At 35.9% G+C, this 21,211-nt stretch overlaps 1 protein-coding gene across 1 annotated transcript in view; it reads left to right on the top strand.

Moving 5' to 3' along the window:
- LOC142319067 (saccharopine dehydrogenase-like oxidoreductase) overlaps window positions 1-21,211 on the top strand; it is a 57,059-nt gene that overhangs the window by 24,882 nt on the left and 10,966 nt on the right. Inside the window, exons 4-8 of the mRNA XM_075355926.1 lie at window positions 3,987-4,116; window positions 5,779-5,837; window positions 9,047-9,177; window positions 16,787-17,024; window positions 20,132-20,299. Coding sequence (XP_075212041.1) covers window positions 3,987-4,116; window positions 5,779-5,837; window positions 9,047-9,177; window positions 16,787-17,024; window positions 20,132-20,299 — 726 coding nt within the window. The remainder of the gene's footprint in view (window positions 1-3,986; window positions 4,117-5,778; window positions 5,838-9,046; window positions 9,178-16,786; window positions 17,025-20,131; window positions 20,300-21,211) is intronic.

Raw genomic sequence — 21,211 nt, forward strand, 5'->3', positions numbered from 1 at the left:
GATACTGGAAACCATTGGCAAAGTGGGATGGATGCTCCTACCTCATCCTCCTTACAGGCCTGACCTTGGTTCTTCAGGTTGTTTTCTGTTTGGTCCAATGAAAGAAGCTTTGCATGGCATCAAGTTCAACCAACGAAGAGGTAAAGAAAAAAGTACAAAACCGGCTTCGAGATCAAAGTAAAGAATTCTTCGCTTAGGGGGTAAGAAGACTTGTAAAAAGATGGGACAAGTACAGAGAAGTTGGTGGGGATTATGTGGAAAAATAGAAAAAAAATTGTATTTATTTAATAAACAATTTTTGCTGTACAGCTCTTTGTTTAATTATTGAATGGCCCTCTATATATATATATATATATATACATATATATATGTATATACTCGAGGTATGTTTTTTAAGTAAACATTATTTTGATATATCTGCTGCAGTATGGCTGATGCCATTTCACGCTTGTGCACTGGTTAATGCTATGTCTGATATAATGGTAAGAAAATGGGTTAGGACATCTAAAGAGGGCCATACAAACATTTACGATGTGGCATCGATTGGGCAGTTGTGTGTCATTATTTATTACCTGGTGCAGAGAGTTAACAGAAAAGTCCATGAGAACACTTTTTTCTTTTTCTGTTTAGTCTTCGGAACCACCGTAAATTATTACTTCAGAGGATGATGTGTATGAATGAAGTGTAGTCTTGTACAGTCTCAAGCTGACCATTCCTGAGATGTGAGGTTAATTGAAACCCAACCACCAGTATCCATTGTAGATGGATGCTGGTCTACACCACCAGTGTAGAAGAATACCGATATCTATGATCTAGTATTCAAATTCGTACAAAGGAACTGCCTTTATTAGGATTTTAACCTTAGAACTCTCAACTTTGAAATCAGCTTATTTGCGATGATGAGCTCACCACTAGACCAACCCGGTAAAATGTGGTGAGAATACTTGGTTTACGATTTCATCACTATGCAATGAATTGCCTTTAAATTTATGAAATATTCTCTATGAAATTGTTTTGGTTTGCTTAAATTATCAGAAGTTGTGCTCAAGCTGAGTACCAGAAATGCTGTCTGAGTTTCACAAAAAACAAATGTTTAGCCACTGCTTGATTTTTCAAATGAGATACAGCAATGAAGGCAATTTGTTTTTAGCCAAATTTTTATTTATGGATAAACGAAGGGTGTCTCATATAACATCAGAATCAAAACCACAATCCATTGAATGGAGACAGTTAGCATCTCCCAAGAAAGTGAAGTTCAGGAAAACAATATCAGGCCAGAAAATCATGTTTTGATATAGACAGGGGGTGGTACTGTGTGTAGATTTTTTGCCTTGGGGGGTGAAACAATAATTGCAGAGACATATTGTGAGACCTTGACTATCATACAATCCAAAACAGAAGGTGTGGCATACTTACTATGGAAATCATGTTCTTTCACAACAATTCTTGGCCACACGTGGCTCATTGCACCTAACTCACATTGTTTCATTTTGCTGGGAACAAATTTATTACTCACCGTATAGTCCTGACTTTGTGCTGCCCAGTGAATACCACTTGACATTGATGACATCAAAACAGTCATTTGGCAGTGGTTATCTTCTCAGGCAGCAGATTTCCATGAAGCTGAAATGCAGAAGCTGATCACATGATACAAGTAATATAGACAGAAATTCTGTAGAATTGAACAATAAGATTCCAGTTTTCAGATAAACAAGCAAATTTAAACAAGATAAACAAGCAGATTAGCAAGCAAATTTTTTTTGAAAAAATTTGCTTGCTATTTTTTACTTAAAAAATATGCTGTGTGTATATACAAGTGATCACTCAATATAGCCAGCATTGGGATCTCAGAAAGTATATATTTTATGAGAAACTGTAATCACCTTCCCTAGATTTTTCCCTACATTAAAAATACAGTATTATTTTGAAATCTTTGTCTTTTTTCAATGTGGTGGCTCTCTTAATTATTTCAAATGGGGACCACCCCAGTTTTTATTGCACTTTGGGAAGAAAATATAATTTTAAGAGATTTTTATTCTTAAGTATTTTTCTCTAAACACAGCCATTATAAAGCTATGGGCTGACAATTGTAAAATCAAATATGGTGGCAAATATTTTGAATGGAAACTAATGTATTAGTACCTAGTTGTCAAATAATATTTTCAAAGTTTGAAAATTAAATAAGTAGAAAAATAAAATAAACGTAAGATTAAAAGATTTTACTTTGAACAGGTTAGTTTTATTTATTAGGAAGGAAGAATTACAACAGAATTGTAGTGTCAGTTACAACTTTGTAAAACTATCATGGTAGTTTATATCATTGTACTTTATATCATTTTTTACAGTCTGTAATAATGTGTTTGCATTTTAACCAATCGATGGTCAGCTACATTAGATATACCTCTTTTTTGTTTTTTTATGCTGTGTAATATTCTTTAAATATTTTTTTAATTAATCGATTAGTTTTACCAATAAAAATTTTATTACGTTTTTGCATTTAATTTTGTATATTCCTCTTAATTCTTCTATATTATTTTTGTTATTGTTATTTTTTAAATATTTTGTAATGTGATTATTTGGTTTATGCACATTTATATATTTATTTTTATCATAAATTTTATTAATTTTTTCTATTATTTTACGAGGGTTATTTTTTTTTCAAGGTCTGATCGGTCACGAAATTAAAACCACAGTGGAATTAAAAATTGTTTATTTGTAACATGTAGTTACATAGTTACACTATTTCTCTACATAGTCACCACTCCGATTTAGACATTTGTTGTAGCGTGGTACCAACTTTCCAATACCCTCGTCATAGAATGGAGCCGCCTGTGTTTTCAGCCATGTTTCTACGCTGGTCTGCAGCTCGATGTCTGTGCCAAAATGTTGTCCCCCTAGCCAGCAATGTTAAGTGGTGGGTGATCAAACACTTCCCGACGAAATCACTGCAGGAGCTTCTTTGTTACAGCTGCAGTCTGCGGCCAAGCATTGTCATGGAGAAAGACAATGCCTGATGACAACATTCCTCTCCACTTATTCTGAATTGCCCTTCATAGACATTGAAGAGTCATTCAGTATGAGGCTGCAGTGATGGTCGTGCCACGTTCCATGAATTCCACCAAGAGAACTCCATTCCGGTCCTTTTTTTTTCTTTTTCCTGTTTAGCCTTCGTTAACTACCGTTTAGATAATTCTTCAGAGGATGAATGAGGATGATATGTATGAGTGTAAATGAAGTGTAGTCTTGTACATTCTCAGTTCGACCATTCCTGAGACCGCACTTTGCTGTCACTCATCATTGTTTCACCGTACACATTACTTATTCGTCTATGAATTTCAGCTGCAGTATACCCCTCAGCCTGAAGAAATCAAATTACCGCACACACTTCACAATTGGCGGGAGATGCTGTTGTTATAGACATGTTTACGTGGTAGCTGCGTGCTCAGAACTAAACTAGGTGATGCAGTGTGATTGAAGGCCATACTAGAGACGCTGCGCAAATGCTCATCCAATTTTTGCGCGGGTTTTTATTTTGGGACCGATTGGACTTTGAAAAAAAATAACCCTCGTATTTGTGTAATCGTATTTTTTTAAGTATAAATTATTATTAATTTTTGTTATTTTTTTGCTGTAGAAGAATATACAAATTTCAGATAAATAACTGTATTAGGATTTTAAAACTATTAGAAAATCTCTATAGGATTAAATTATAATACTTACAGTTGTTATTTCACGATAAATTAAGACACAATACATAACGGCTCTTCAAATATAAAAAAAAAAAAAAACTATCTGCTGCTGGGTTTTGTGCTAATTTTTTTCATTAAAATAATTTTTTTTCACTTTGAATAATAAAATATTATATTGATTTGTGTAAAATTATTATTATCCAAGTCTTAAATTTTGCTACTGACATGTTATATTTTTTGTTTCTTCTTTTATTTGTTAGTCTAATTGTTGAAAATCTACTATTTTACAAATTTCAGTTTATGGAAACAATGCAGTTGAACTATCATAAAGAAGCAGAAGAGAAAGGAGTGTATATAATCAGTGCTTGTGGTTTTGACAGTCTTGTTGCTGAATTGGGAATCATACACATGATGGCAGAATTCAAAGGTAATTATAACAGTATGCTTTTCTTTTCATTTGTTAAAGAAAGAATTTTAAATATTCAGAAATGCTATTTAATTCCTTTTATTTAAGTTAATTCAGTATTGTTTTAATTCCTATTAATTCAATTAATTTAGTTTTGAACAGTTCTGATAACAGTATGAACGATATGTGTTGTTTTATTAGTTGTTAGAGCTTGATGTTTATTTTTATTTTTTTTATATTTTATCTTGAATACCAACCATGTATTTTCATATATTCTGCTTTTCACCTTCCATTATTACATCTTCATCTACAATTTATTTTCTTAAAGAAAATTAATGTTAATTAAATGGGGTTGAAAGGAAGATTTTCAAATGCTCAGTGTCAAGTATTATTTACACTGCTAACTAAAAAAAATTGGGCAAATGTTTGTGATTAGGGGGAGCTTATGTGTTATTGGTTTACCTCACTGTAGGTTACGTCATTGTACCATTATTTATTGCTGAACTTCAATGCTATATTTATCGCAGATTTTAACTTCTATATTATTGTTTGCTTGTATTTCATAAGTGTACTTAAAGTTTTTTAAAAATACTCACTAACATATTTAAAGTTATTCACATTTTTATTACTGTTTGTTTTTGAAAAATTGACTAGTTATTTTATTGATATAGAAGTCATTGTTTTGAGTTTAAAGAAATCAAACTTTGCTGTTGGTGTTTGGTTGTGTATGATTTCTAACATGTGTTAATGTTCCAGTTTTTCTTCTTAGTAACTTCTATGTAATACTTATATTCTTCTTAATTGTGCCTGTTATCTGACAATTTGAACTATCGGTCAGTATTGATAGTATTCTGGGTGATAATGTTATCAAAACAATTGTAGTTTTTAGACTTTAAAAGTTTGTGACTGGAATTTGATTTATTTTTCTTGTGTTGTTTAGATTTCGGTTGGGAACTCCATTTACATTTCCTTCTGTGTAATTTTAAAATAATGTGCATTTAATTTTTACTCACAACTTATTTTTACATTGATATTGGTTTTTGTTATTTTAATGTCTGGAAGTACCTTTATAACTTTTTTCTCGTTTGATTTTGTATGCCACTTACTGTGCATTTTTTGTGTGCTTCATGGCTATTTCTTTTTTGGGAAATGATATGAATTTAATATTATATCCTTTTTAGTAGATCTGTAATGGGACTTTTTTTGCTTTTCGGATGATTATAACCATTCTGGTTGTATCAAAAAATATATCCAAGGATTACAGTTTCATTATATATCAGAAGTTATTCTCTATGATATCACAGTATACGTGTATAATTCATTTTGTGCATTTAGCATAAATCAGGATTTTTAGCTTTGTGGTAATTATAGATGCTGCTTTGGAATAAAAGTTCAGATTTATTCATGTGAACCACAAATTTTTTTGGAAAATGTGTAATAATGTTAAGTTTCACATTTTAGGATTCAAGAGTAAAATTGCAAAGTGAAGGTGTTTGTTATAATTTCTTAGATTTTGTGGCATTTAAAGAAAATAAACTAAAACTTTAGAAAAGTTCATACTTGCAGAGAAATGAAAAATTCTTGATAATTTGAATTTATATTTGCATAGAATAAATTATTTTAATAGATAATATATTTTTATTTTCATTTTCAATAATTAACTTTTGTTTGTACTTTTTTAAGGTCAACTAAACTCAATTGAGACTTACCTGCAGTTAAAAAATGAAGGGAACGAGAGAAAAGTATGTATTTATTTTGTTTAACCTACATTTTATTTGTATGACAAAATTCTTAATGCTTGTTTTATCCTTAACTGAAACAATTTAATGTCCGAATTTACTGTGGACTAGGTGTTTATTAAATTATTTTTTCCATATAGGTTTATTTATTATAGTAAATAAACATTGTTGGATAAAATAGACGTAATGTTGGTTTATTATATACTTAAGTGTATTAAGTGCCATAACTGTACACAAGTAAGTTCTGAAAAAAAAATACTGTACAAGGCTCATCATTGTATACACAGAGGAAGCACTTTCCTGTTACGTGACTGAATGTGTTGTTGTATATCAGCATGACAAGCTCAGTGAAATGCAGTCGACATTCAGCCCTACAAGTGACACCCTTACTCCTTATGCTACAGGGATTTGTTATTTATTAAAGTAAATTTTTCTCAGAGAAAGAGACTCTATTTACCTCTGCTTTCTATTCTGCTCATTTTTTTTACTAGTGTCTGAAAAGACCATAAAACACCTCATTCACCCTTTAACACCCTTTGCATATAAAGCACTTGAAATGCTTTACTTGCAGCTCATTCTTAAGAAATACTGGGACAAATAGTATAAAGCCACAAATTAACAACATATCCCTTCCTTTTGAAAAATAATGCATTATACAAAAAAATAAAAAATAAAAAAATAGGTAAATTTTATATTTTGGTAGTAAGAATAAAAGAAGTTTCTGCAATATTAAATATACACATCACATTTTAGTTTCATGTATCATAGTTAAAACATGTACAACTTTGCTTGTGAATTTTTTGTGTTAAATGTTTTTACTAGCTTTCAGTGTTTTATAATGTTGTATTGACAAAGATGGAAACATTATTATTACTTTTTTGTATCTATATAACATTCTCAATTCATCAACATTTTGCTATTAAAAAAAAGATAAAAAAATTTGTTTATATTTTATTTTTATTTCATCGTTGGTAAAAAATAGTTCTAAATATTTTCTAAAATATTTTCCATTAAAAAATAAGATAAATTATTTAATAATACAAATTAATTTTATTTATTTCAATTTCAAAAATGTATTTATTCTTTTAGGTTTGTATGATCTAATAAATGCAGTTAATAAGACATTTGAATGGCAGTGGCTATTTAACCAGAGGCACAGTTTGTATCTGAGCAACCCTATTTTCATTTAATAGCAAATCCAATTACCTAACCTCAATTTTGAATGAAAGTTAATTGGTATAACAATTAATTTTTGATTTAAAGATCTGTTGAAAAAACCAACTTTCTTTAAAAAATTAATTTTGATAATTGTTGAAATAATCCACCTTCTTTAATACAAAGACCTAACATGGAAATAAAATAGATTTAAAAATATCATATTGAAATAATAATAAATACATATAAAATTAGAGATTGTAGTATTTAGATTATTTGCAATTGGTTGAATAACAGAAATCATTGGAAGCAAATGAGTGAAATTTAGTTTGTTTTATTTTAATATTCTAGCATTTAAAAGGTTAGGAATGTGTAAATAAGAACAAGTTAAATTTTTCTGTTTATAAAATAAAAAATTAACACAGGATTTTTATTCACACATAACATATTTCTACATTCCCATCAAAAACATTTAAAATTAGTTTAACTATATTTCAGCGAGTCTCCTAATAATTTGAAATTATTTTTTTCTTTTTAAGAACTATTACTTATTGGATGTTAAATAAAGTTTGATAGGCTATTTTTTAGCTTCTTCTTTACTTGTAATTACAGCAACAGAATAGATGGAATTGTTTTACAGAATGATATATTAGATATATTTATATTTTTAAGACTATATATTATACTAATTATTACATGGATAAATAGTTGAAATTTTGTTGAATGGTATTTATTCTATTGTTTTTTTGTGTTGATTTGTAGGTTTTGTTTTTTCTAATGGAGGAAAAAATCATATGTTTAATTACATAGATATCTGAAGTGGTATACTATAACTGTTGCGTTCCTAATTCAGTTTGTATTTCCCGCCAATATACATGTGTTTGCCATTACTAGGGGGCCATTTGTTTTGACAACGATAAGCAACATGAAAACCAGTCTGTATTCAAAGTTCATTCATGTCTTTTACATATAATGGATTTTATACACTTATACCTTTTACGTGGAATACAAACAATAAGTTAAGCTTTAATACATAATTTCATACTGTTTTATTCAGTGGTTTTATACATTTATTCATTGAAGACTTGGGACCTATCCCTACAAAAACATTATGATAATGTTATAGACCTGAATTTTATTAAGTGACAACAATATATATAGTAAAATCAAATTACATTCTTATCAATAAATATCCATATTTAAAAGTTTTTATATGTCTCTGTGACTTTGTTCTGATAATTTTTTTGCAGAAAAATATAATGTAAAGAAAAAGTTTGTTATGACTTTTATACAAATTGGGTATAAAAAAAAATTTTATACTCCTTTTTTGTAATGTTTATCTCCTTGTTTTCCTAATTCTGCTTAAAACATCTTAACGATGATGTTGTTTAAGAAAATATTTTAAATTTTGATGTGTTTTTATTAACCTGTTCTTGGAAAAAAAGATGTATTACGTTAAAAATACTTTCGATAAATGTTTGATAATTTAACCATTAGCACTTTTTCAGTTTCGGCTGTTAATTTTAATATTTAATAGAAAACATTTATCTATTCACGATCACTGTTTAAGCAGAGTAAATCACATTTTATAGTAAATGCTCCAATTATTTAGATTAAACCTAGACTGCAGGAAATTCAAACATAATTTTATTGCCTTTACTTTCTGAAAGCCTAACAATATTTTATTTTTACTTCAATCTGTTGATAAATTTTCCTTTTTTCAGTAGAACTTTTGTATGTACTTTGTTTTGGTTCTGTATAATTTTATCAACTTAATTAATCTATGGCAAAGAATTTCTTTTTTGTTATCTATAAAGAAGAAATTGTTAGTTGTTTCGGAAATTGATTTCCAAACATAGGAAAAATTGGAAGATAGCTATTTTTAAAAACAGGAATTAATGACATTTTGATTTCACCTTATTTATTAAATTGAGTTGTTTTTGTATCAGTAATACATTAATTTTTTTTGTAAACTTTCAGGTATTACTAAGTAGTTTTTTTAAATACTAAAAGTTTAATAAGTTTTAAATGTTGCTTTATATTTTTATTATTTACAGGGTGCTGGTTTACATTTTGGAACATGGGAATCTGCTATTTATAGTTTAGTTCATGCTGATGAATTAAGACCTTTGAGAGAGAAATTATTCCCTAAAAGACTTCCAAACTTCACTCCTAAGTTACGTCCAAGGTAACTGAAATTAAATTTTAATTAATTTAAAAGGGGGGTAATGATGTTTTATTTTAATGCAAATATGAGAATTTTTAAAGAATTTTCTAAATGAAGTTAAAATATTGTTTATATTTATATATATACATATATGTGTGGTCTTGGGATAGATGAATTTTTGTATTCCCTTAATAACTGTTGTTTCCTATTACTTGTAAATATCAAGGGATAGTGACTTAAAAGTTTAAGAAAGGATGTGGTATATAAATATGTTTAATCTTCATTGTGCTATTAAAAGAGATCCTGCTAAATGCTTTTTTTCTGTTGCGTGATGTATGTATTGTATTGCCTGTATTATATGCTGCAGCCTATGTACTACTAGAAGAAGGTGCTGACTTAATTTCTAAATTCTAATTAAACATTCTGTTTTATTGCAAAATTTTCTAAGATGTTTCAGTATATATAACATACTGTATGTATGTATAGTTAACTGTATGTAACTGTATACATCCCAACTTGAAAAACACCAAGACAGGATGCAGATGGATCATAGAAAAAAGAAAGGATCTGAAGGAAAATGCTTTACACCTGAAGACACCACAAGTAAAATAAAACTAAACAAGAAAATCAAGAACAAAAACACTCGGTTCACACTCGTAAAAAAAAAAAACTCACAACATGAACATTTTCAACACTAGAAAGGACAAAAAGATTGGAACGTATGAAAAAGTACTCTGAGGATCACAAGGTCCAAACAGTCCCATTGAAGAGACTTGGGTAATGAACTGACTAAAGTGATCATATGTGACTATGTGGCTATGTGGTTATAAAATATAATTGTGTGTGCGTGTGTGTTTTGTCGCTGCCGCCGAACTGCTCTGATAGCATGTGGCACCTTAGAACCTTGTGGTAGCTCAGAAAAAGAGCTACTTTTGGGGTTTTGGTTGTGGTGGTTTTGAGAAGGGTCGATTGTGTGAGGTTTGATGAACTAGCCCTGAGAAGAAATGTTGAGTTCAATCACTGGCCTCTAGAGATGTCAGCTTGGCTAAACAGGAGTTGTGACTTGTCCATTGGAATCGGACCGAGCTCCCCGCAGCAGCAGTTGGATAGCAGAGTCCCACAGTGTTGTTAGTGTCAGTTAAGGTGATTTCCCCTAGCTGGCCAGGCAGATCGTGGAGGGCCTTCAGAAGATCGAAGGTGTCGCAGGCGCGGTGATCCCCGTATGGGCATTGGCGGGGAGCACCACCAACATTGCACGGCGCCTGCAGGAGTACCTGGCCAGGAGAGACGGTTCCCGGAGGGCCATCTTTGCGACCAGGGAAGAGGGTCGCAGAAGGCGACAGGAGGCCAAGCCGACGACGCCGACCAAGACGGTCGTTGTAAGAAAGGAGGGCCTGACTTTCGCCCAGCTGCTCCGCGAGGTAAAGGCGGGGACTGGCGACGAGCTTGCGGGGGCAGTGGTCTCCGCAAGAAAAGGACGCGGGGAGGGCCTGGAAATAAAGATTTCCGATGCGACCGGAGAAGCTAAGGCCCTTTCCGAGGCTATCCAAGGTCGCCTCCAGGGGGTGACGGTTACCCCGGGAGGCAGAGGAGAGTGGCCCGTACCAGTGACGGTCAAAGGCCTTGACTGTGAGGTGACAAAGGAGGAGTTGTTGCAGGCAGTCAAGGACGCGTTGCCCGGAGAAGACCACTGGGCAACAAAGGTGACGTCGTTGAGACCAGCGTACGGGCAGTCTCAGAATGCGGTGGTGGTCCTCGCCAGGCGGGCGGCTGAGGCTCTAGTGGCCAAGGAGAGGGTGCGCATCGGGTGGCAGTCGTGCCGTGTGTTCCGGTGGGAGACTGATCCCAGATGCTATCGCTGCTGGGAGCACGGACACAGGGCGGCTGAATGCAAGGGGCCGGACAGGTCGAAGACCTGTTTTAATTGCGGAGGAGCGGGCCATCTGAGACGGGACTGCAGGGAGAAGCCGAACTGCGTCAAGTGCGGGCAGTCGGGACACGGTTTTGGTGATCGGAGGTGTAGAGGGGCAAACACCACGCGATGAAGCTCCTCTACATCAACGCTAATAGGAGCGGTCTCGTCCACGACCTCCTGTGGGAAGCTGCCTCCAAGGACGGAGCGGACTTCGCCCTTGTGGCGGAGCCGAACGGCCGCGTGATCAGGGACAAAGGCTGGCTGATCGACCGTCGGGAAGATGCGGCATTGAAGGACCTCACGGGGAAGTATGCGGTCTCCCATCAACATCGGGGAGACGGGTTTGTTAGGGCTAGGGTGGGGGAGATCTACGTGTACTGCTGTTATATCTCCCCCAACTCCACGTGGGCGAGCTACGTGGAGTTCCTTAGCAACCTAGGAGACGATCTGAGGAGGGCTGGGGTTCCCGCCCTCGTCGTGGGGGACTTCAATGCGAAGATCGCCGAAGTAGGAGGAGGAGTCACCGACGGGCGAGGAGAGGAGTTAGCGGAGCTAACCGCCTCGCTCGGGCTAGTCAGCCTTAACGATGACACCCCCACCTTCTGGAGGGGTGTCAGAGGATCGGTCCTTGATCACGTGTACGCTACGGACGCTGTGGCCAGAAGGGTCGAGAGGTGTGAGGTTCTGGCAGACGAACTTGGCAGTGACCACAGGGGGATACGAATCCAGCTTGGTGGCCCGCGACCGACGGAGAGGCCGGCGGCATGGTTTTTCGACGAGCGTCACATACCGGGGCTCCGGAGGCGACTTGCGGATCGCTTCCTAGAAGACTATCCGACGGAGCCAGAAGGGCTTGCGGAAGCGGTCCGGCAGGCCTGCACTGACGAACTGGCAGCCAGAAGGAGCCCGCGGAGAAGGGTGTACTGGTGGACCGCGACGATAGGGGAGATACGGGCGAACGTACAGCGTCTTCGGCGTCGCCTTAACAGGAGCAGAGCGAGGGAGAGGGACGACGTCGAGGAGCTGGCGCGCGACCTGAAGGCAGAAAGGAACCGGCTGAAAAGGGAGATCCGGAAGGAGAAGAGCGAGTCGTGGAAGAGGCTCGTTGATCAGCTGCAGGAGGACCCTTGGGGGCAAGCCTACAAACTTGTCACCAAGCGGTTGGGGAGACGACTGCCGATCATCGCCGGGGACATGATCGACGGTATAGTCGACTCGCTCTTCCCCAGTTTACCGGAGGTGGAGTGGAGAGGGGCGCCGATGGACGACGTAAGAAGGATCTCCCTTCCAGAACTCCAGGGAGCCGCTGCGAGGGTAAACATCAAGAAGAGCCCGGGCCCAGACGGGGTGCCGGGGGCAGTGGCTCGGATGGTTGTGGAGGCGTTCCCGTGGTTGGTGCTGGACTGTTTGAACAGTGCCTTCGTGCGGGGCGTTTTCCCGGCGTGCTGGAGGGTCGCGCGTCTGGTTCTGTTGCCGAAGCCGGGCCGAGCCCTGGGCGATCCTGGAGCATTCAGACCGGTGTGCCTGCTTAGCACACTGGGTAAGATTTACGAAAGGATCGTCGAGGGTAGGTTGACGGCGGAAGTAGAGGCGGGGGGGGGGTCTATCCCCTCGCCAATACGGATTCCGGAGAGGAAGATCTACGGTCCACGCAGTACGGGAGGTGATGCGCTTCGTGGATGATGCCGCCGGCGGGACCTGGAGAACCAGGAGAATTCCGGCCCTTGTACTACTCGATGTGCGCAACGCGTTCAATAGCCTGCCCTGGGAGATCATAGGGCAGGCTTTAGCGGAGCGAGGGATCTCCGGTCAGCTCCAACACATAATAAAGGAGTACCTGAGCGACCGGAGAGTTCACGCTGATACTGATGCCGGACAGCGGGTGTTCCACATGCAGGCGGGAGTCCCACAAGGATCAGTTCTGGGGCCGCTGCTGTGGAACATAACGTACGACGGAGTGCTGCGGCAACAGTATCCCGAGGGGGTGGAGGTCATAGGATTCGCGGATGACCTGGCCCTGCTGATAAAAGGAGCGACGGAGCGGGAGATCGAGACAAAGGGGAACGAGGCGCTGAGAAGAGTTCACCTTTGGATGGCTGCGCACGGGCTGTCGATAGCCCCAGAGAAATCAGAGGCGGTCGTGTTCTCAGGAAGGCGGCCTCTGAGAGAGATACATCTGGCTATCGACGGCGAGGAGATACGACAGGTGCGGACAGCGAAGTACCTTGGGGTCTGGATGGACAAGAACCGTTCATTCGGGCCCCACGTCGAGGAGGCAGTGCTGAAGGGTGAACGCCTCTTAGCGGCGATCTCTCGCCTCATGGCTAACACAGCAGGGCCAACAGAGAAGAGGAGGAAGGTCATCGTGACGACGGTGACCTCCGTATTGCTCTACGCGGCCCCTGCATGGAGCAGGGCAGTCGGCGTGGAGAAATATCGTCGGAAGCTGGAGTCGATCCATAGGAGGCTGCTCCTGCGCACATCTTGTGCGTATCGAACAGTCTCCTACGACGCGATCTGTGTCGTCGCGGGGTCCCCACCGATTGACTTATTGGTGGAGGAGAGATGTCTGCGATTCGGTGGGGTCTCCAAAGAAGAGGCGAGGGCGCAGATCCTGGATCGATGGCAGGAGAGATGGTCGGCGAGCCAGGTGGGCCAATGGACCAGACGCCTGATACCGGACGTGAGAGCATGGGTGGGGCGGCGACATGGTGAAGTGAACTACTTCCTCACCCAGCTGCTCACGGGCCACGGCGATTTCGGCAGCTACCTGCACAGGTTCAAACGCAGAAGATCGGCGATGTGCAGGTACTGTGACGGAGTGGACACGGTCGAACACACTTGGTTCGACTGTGTCCGGTGGGACGTCGAGAGGAGGCGTGTGACGGCGTTCTCACCCGACGATGTCATCGGGCGGATGGTCAGATCCAGGGAACATTGGCAGGAGATGGTAGGCCTGGCTCACGCCATCTTGGACTCGAAGGCCAACGAGGAACCCCCTCGGCTGCGAGCGCGTCTCTGATATTGGTCGGCGTCAATTTCTAATTAGTTTATTTGTTTGATTGTTATTTTTGCTGCTTGTTTCTTTGGTGTGATTGGGGTATATGGGTTTTACTCCCCACGCGCGCCCTTGTGGACCACAGGGCGGCGTGAGGAGTATGCTGCGGATGTATGTTATATTGGGGTATGGTGTGTTATTATTGTGTTTTGTTGTGAAATTTTGTATATACTGTGAACAGGACAGTGCTTGGGGAGCACTTGGGCCATGTGTGGTGACATATTGTGTATAATTTTAATTTTGTATTTTTGTATATTTTGATTTTGCTGGTTTGTTGGTATACTGTATGTAATATGGTGCTAGGGGAGCACTAGGTATAAAAAAAAAAAAAAAAAAAAAAAAAAAAAAAAAAAAAAAAAAAAAAAAATAGCCTCAAAAAATTCTGGAGGCTGGGGATGAATCGTGGCGACGATTAGGGACCAGGGAGGTAGCCTTATTGCCTAGGGTGTTCTGGCCCCATATAATGGAGTCGGAGCTCCCCGATGATGGCACTAAGGACCCTCAGGTGTGAGAGGAACGCGTGGGGGTAGCGGTACGCGGAAGGCGTGCCAGCTACAGGTAGGATAGGGACGGGGAGGGTAGCCCCATTGAGGAGGGGGGAGTTAGCTGCCCAAATGAGGTGGTTGGCTCACCCCGAAGAGGCTTTGGGGACCCCGACGGGAGATCCTCCGGCAGGAGGCAGATAGGGGGGGCAGAGACTGCTGCCACGACACTGCAAGGCGACCATGCTATGTCCTAACGGGCGGAGGCTGGTTGCCTTGGGGTGTTTAATAAGATAAACAAAAAAAAAAAAAAAAAAAAAAGGTGATTTCCCCTGAGCAGCTCTTGCCTGATTCCGTCTTCACAGCTGCGCCTCCTGGTACTAGCAGGCTTCATACAAGGTTGGCCAGGTTTGCTGCTCTGGTAGGAATGAGGTCTTCTGCCAGGCAATCCCAGGTTGGGTTGGCTCCTGCTGGGGTAGGCCTGGTGGTTTGCTTGCCAGCCAGGGTGCTTGAAGCCCGGCAAGCCTGGGCAGGAAAGTGGCATTTGTATCCAGCGGCTCCCTTGGCAGGCTGGCCAGGCCTGCTGTTTTAGTATGGTTGTTAGCATTGGCTGGTAGGTTGCTCGTTTGGCAAGCCAGAAGCTGGCCAAATCATCCTTCTTTTTCTGTTGCCTTCTTTTTGGTATTTTCCTGGTGGTAGTCCAAGAGTGAATGCTCTTGCATTATTGTGCTGCTGCTTATAAAGACATTTGCCATTTGCACCTGTTGGGGTGTTGCATGCATAGCTGGCTTGGTGGGGAAGTGTATGTGGAGGATGTATGTGATCTGCAAACCCCCCCCCCCTCCCCCCCCATACAACAACTTACTAGCTAGCTAGCATTGTGCACGCCGTAGGAAACACATTATATGGTAAATTGTTGTATATGGCAAAATATATATATATATATGTGTGTGTATAATTTTGTTTTAAACAGAACTGTTGAACATGCATAACAGTGATATCTTTATATAAAGAAATTTGTGTAACGAAGGATGAAAATCTTAAATTTTTTTTTTATCAAAGCCACTTGTAATTCCAATGTCTTCAGTGTCAGAAGGATTACTTTCCACTTGATCTCATTTAAGTTCTTTTGTCAACCTTTATTCAACACAACTCAAAAAAACAAAATTACTTTTCATATTAGATCCATTGTTATTCTAGATTTCAGCTAGAAAATTTGTCATTACATCATAATGTACATTTGAGTAATTTTATTAAGCTACTCAGTTTTTTAATTGTTTTATTAAAAAAAAAAAATATATATATATATATATATTAGGGTTAAATCTTGGGTTAAGATTGTTTGCTTACTAGTAACTTTTTGCAAATTAGTATTTTACATTAAAAATTAAATTACAGTGTAAAATTTAATTTGTTCAGAAGCTGCTGGAATGTAACCTTTTGGCAGATTGTAAACTGACTGTAATTGTTATTTGTAAAAGGTTTTGTGGTACATTATAAATGCAGGTAAATTTTTTATATTTATAAAATTAAATTTTATTTAGTTTGAACATCTTGGATTCATATATAAAAAATATAAATTTTGTACGCACTGTAATACAAACGAAACATAATAAACTTAGATGCTTATACAAAACTTTTTAGAAAAGGGAATAATTTTTAGATTGATAACAAATTCTAAATAAAATAAATATTTCAGCTACTTCAAATAAGTTAGCCTTATTAATAATTAACGTTAAATAAGTTAACTAAAATTAATATTTTAGCATTTTTCAGCTACTATTGCTATTTTAGGGTTGTTTGTAGCAAGACAAACTGTTTCAATGCATTTTACACTGAGGACCACTACTTTAATGGGATTTTCAAGAGCTGATGGAAATTTTTTAAGTTTCTCATTGTCAAACATTTTGTGATGTGAGATGACATTGAAATCTTGGGCAAATCCACTAATGTTTTTACTCTAAATTCTTATATCCTGTATTGTATAAACATTTAAACCCTTTCAGTCTATTATACATTTTTTTTTTTTTTTTAATAAATCTTAGTTATGCAGTAAGGATGTATTTATTTTGATGTTTAAAAAAGAAGTTTTTGTTGTGATGTAACTATAATGATTTATTATTATAATTTCTTTAAATAATGCTCTGAAACTGATTTTAACTATTGATTTTGTAGATCTTTAATGCACAAGAGCTCCATTGTTAATAAATGGTGCTTACCATTTCCTGGTTCTGATCGTTCAATTGCTTTACGCACTCAACGGTACTTCTATGAACAAGAAAAAAAAAGACCTGTTCAAATACAGACATATATAGCCTTTGGTAGCTTATTTGCTACACTCACTGTTGCTTTAATTGGAATTATTTTTGGTATAATGGTCAAGACATCATTTACAAGACGACTTCTTCTAAATGTAAGCTGTGTGTATATATATATATATTTCCTTACTAATTTTAAATAATGAATTGATGTGTTTATGAGTTTTATTATTATTAGTCAATAGTACCTATTTGTTACATAAGAAAAAACTAAATTTTTAAGCGAAAGAATCTCTGTAAATACATAAGGATTTAAAAACAATTCTTGAATATATTTCATAAAGATGGGTTTTTAATTTTAAACCTCCAAGATATTGGGATGGGTTTTTTGACTTGATGATATTTTTGGTTAGAAGAGAAGAAGTTAATTACCTCCTGCCTACATGTTCTTGCACCATCTGTTGAATCGAGTTGTTTTTGACTGCATATTGCTCACATAATGTCTGCAATGTAATGTAATCAAAGTTATTCTGGTTGTTGTATTTTACAGAAATATAATGAACAATGTTTGCATTTGTTTCAAAAATAATATTTTTATTACAAGTATGATTACTTATATTTTATTCTGTTTATTTACTATTTTGTTCAATGTATTAATTATTTACTATGAGTTAAGTGAAAGTGAGTAGATAGATTTATGACTGTGATAAAAATGAAGATTATTTTACAGTAGATGAAGAATGCTCAGTCCTGATCTTTGAAAAATAGTATCTGAAAAAAGCATTATCCCCTTCTCAGGTAAGAGACGCACTTCTACTTGCAACAAAATTAAAGAAATAGAAAAATTGGTCCCAATTGCAACTGTAGTTGTAAATGCTTTATTAATTAATTTTACAAGTAACACAGAACATGACTTTTATATAAGTACCACAAGAGATGTCTTCTTCTATAGCCTTCAAGCTCAGTGTGTATCTTTGGTGTACATTCTACTAAATCATCTATGCTTGCATTATGAAATAACCAGTAAAAAAGTCACCTAATGAAGTTTTTACCATCTGTTTAGGCAGGTGTTCTTATCTTAAAAATAAATTTTTGTTTCCTGTGTAAAGAGTAATGAGTATAAAACATTATAAAATGAGTTATTACTATAGGCATACAGGGGCTTCATACTGATAAAAGTGGTAAGTTCAATTTCATCTTGATCATAACATTGATAAGTTAGCACAAAGTCACTCTTACTTAGTGACTTAACCCACTAAATCCAACTGGAAAGTTTTTAAATTATTGTTGCTGTTTTAATTTCACAATTTTAACATTTAACTAATATGAAGAATATTGTTTTGTGCAGTGTTTAGTCTCATAATTCAGTAACTTAATTTTATAAACTAACTTTATTTTCAATGGTTGGCACTAACAGCTGATTTCTGGCTAATTTCCAGTACCTCATATCTTTTCCAGGCATTACTATTGGAGGAAAAAGGTATTTTAGTACATTGTTAGAAGAGAGTGTTTGTGAATAAAATAGTGTTATTGAAGTGAGGATTGGAGATAATTTCAATCTTGAGGTTAGCCAATACAATTTTGTTTTGGGGATCCACATACATATGGAATATGGCAACTCACACACCCTCATTGAATGAAAAAAAAGAAACTACAGAATTATTCGAAAAGCTTATAAAAACACTCTTAATGTCAAAAGTGATATGAGATGATTTTTTTTAACTTTGCGTTGTAGCTGAGAATTTTTGATACACTAAATTCTTAGGAAGAGTGGATGTTAAGGTACAAACTGTTTTAATGGATTAAATATAAAAGATGTGTCCTTCCATAGTTCACTGAAGTCTCTGTACAAGGTCTGGAATATGTGTTTGATCTTTTGCATGTAAAATTTATTTTATTATACACATACAAACGTGTGCAATATTCGCAGAATTGCTGTTGTACAAATATTTACAATATATTATTTATATATAATACAATATTGTGATATAATAAGAAATATAGTGCTCACAGTCCAACTACAGAGAAAACAGTAAATAAACAGCTTGCCATTATAGCGGGTCAGCAGATTATGATCAAATACACATGAAAATTCTAATTTTACACTGAATTAAAACTATCAACTAGCGTTATCTATCATTGTAGAATGCTACTAAAAAAAAAAACTACATAAAATGAAGGAATATTATGACAGAGAACAAATTAAAACCGGACAAAAAGTAGATGTCAGAATATTCCAACAAAGGCCCTAATCATACAAATCGGCTATGTTGAAATATTCTGTCAAAGACCGGTAAGGGGTTAAAGCACATTCAATTTTTCAAGTTCCACCCTATCAGTCTATCATAATGCTGATTAATATGATCATTCACCAAGCTTCGCATCCTGAACCACAAAATTGTCAGCTAAAAACCGTAACAGTATTTAAAATTGGAATGTGTAGTTAGGTGTTTGCAAAGAAGTTAAAAGATTGAGAGTAAAATATGAAGAAATGCAAAAATAAAGTATATGCATGTTAACTGAAAAATAAGTTACAAATAGTGTTTGTGAGTTTGATATAAATCATTTGATTGCTACGATTATAGTATGAAACTATATTTAAGTCTGTAAAATAAGTATTTATAAAAAAAGCATTGAGATTTCCAGTCCTCCTTTAAAAAAAAAAATTATAAATGAAGTGAATTTTGACATGGTGAAGTCACTTTTGAAAAATTGTTGAAGTGTTTAATGATAATCTAACTGTCAATTGTTGCTTCTATTGTTAATTTCATTATCTAAATGAAAAACAACCGAATTAAGCTGTTAATTACCAAATTTAGTTTAAATTTCACAAAAAAAAGAATATTAATAAAAAATTAAAGTAAAATATTTTAATAATGTATTAAAAAATTAAAATAGCTAGCTGTATGAACATTTACATACATTCTATCCTAGCTGTGTAAAATAAAATAAATAAATAACTCTAATAAAATAATTTTATATTATTTAAAGTTATTGTCAGTGTACAATTGTAAGTAATTGAGAAATTTTATAAAACTTTCATTTTTTGTTCATTATATATTGACATGTCCAAGAAGTATTGTGAAGTCTGTATATTGTGATTCTTTTGTTTGTTAGAGAATCCCTCCCAAAAATACTTATTGTTACTATTGATCTGTTAGATTTATCATTCTGAATGTAATAGTCCTGAAAATGTTTATCTTTTTTGCAGTTATTAGTTTTATTTAAAAATATAATTTTATATGATTCCTTTTTCTTTTAGTTTCCCTGGTTATTCTCTTTTGGCTTGGTAAGTCATGAAGGTCCTTCTGAAGAAAAAAGAGTAAATACCGTCTTTGATATGACATTTTACGGACAAGGTTGGGCTGAAAAAAAAGAAAATCCTGATGAAAATCCTTCTGACCCTCCTTCACAAGTTATGATTACTAAGGTGAGTTTTTGCTATAAAAGCTTGTTAATTATTAAATAGTAAACAGAAGAAATTTATTTTTCTATGTATCAGTTTTTATTTTGAAGAGACGATACAAGCCCAAAGAGACTTGAGCCATACATGTGCCCTGTGTACTTCTGAACAAACTAACCTGAGATGTCCAGCTCTGTATTGTACTTGCCATCTACACCTTAGCTTCCCAGCACCCAGAGCCATAAAACAGATTAAAACTATTTACTGCATCATATATATGAGACAAGTTGGTCTCATATATATGATGCAGTTTTATCACATGACAAGCTGCCAGAGCAGCTACACATGTGATAAAATAATAAGTTTTAAGAAATCGATTATTCATTTGGACACTGAAGTGCCACTAAAGAACAGACTCAGACCTTGTAATAAGCACTAAGGGAAGCACTTGTTCTCAGAATTGGCTGGAAAAAATATTCAACTGATTTGTAAACTATTCAACTGTGTCTCTACCTGATAGATTTAATAAGGATAACATAGATATCAAATTCCTCAGTTTCCCAGGTGTATGAATAAAAAAATTAGTTTAGGTTTTGTAAGTTCAATATTAATTTTATGATTTCAATCTGTTCCTAATTTCTTTCATTCACATTACTTTTATCCATTATACTTTGTAAAGGATAAAAATGGTAAGAATAGTTACAGGTTGCTTTTTAAAAACATACTTTCAAAGTATGAAATATTGCAGATGTAGATGTTTGTAAATAAAATTTCACTCTAGTTACTTAAAGTTATTTGTTTTATGCCCATTTCAAAGTTCAGAGTTCATCTAGTGTTCTCTATTTTGATAAGGTTTAATTATAACAGTAAATATACACCAAAAAAGTATATCAACATTATATGATAAAATGTATGTTAATTTCATGATTTATTACTAAA

This window comes from Lycorma delicatula, chromosome 2, assembly GCF_047948215.1.
Source record: "Lycorma delicatula isolate Av1 chromosome 2, ASM4794821v1, whole genome shotgun sequence".
NCBI classification, from domain to species: Eukaryota; Metazoa; Arthropoda; class Insecta; order Hemiptera; family Fulgoridae; genus Lycorma; species Lycorma delicatula.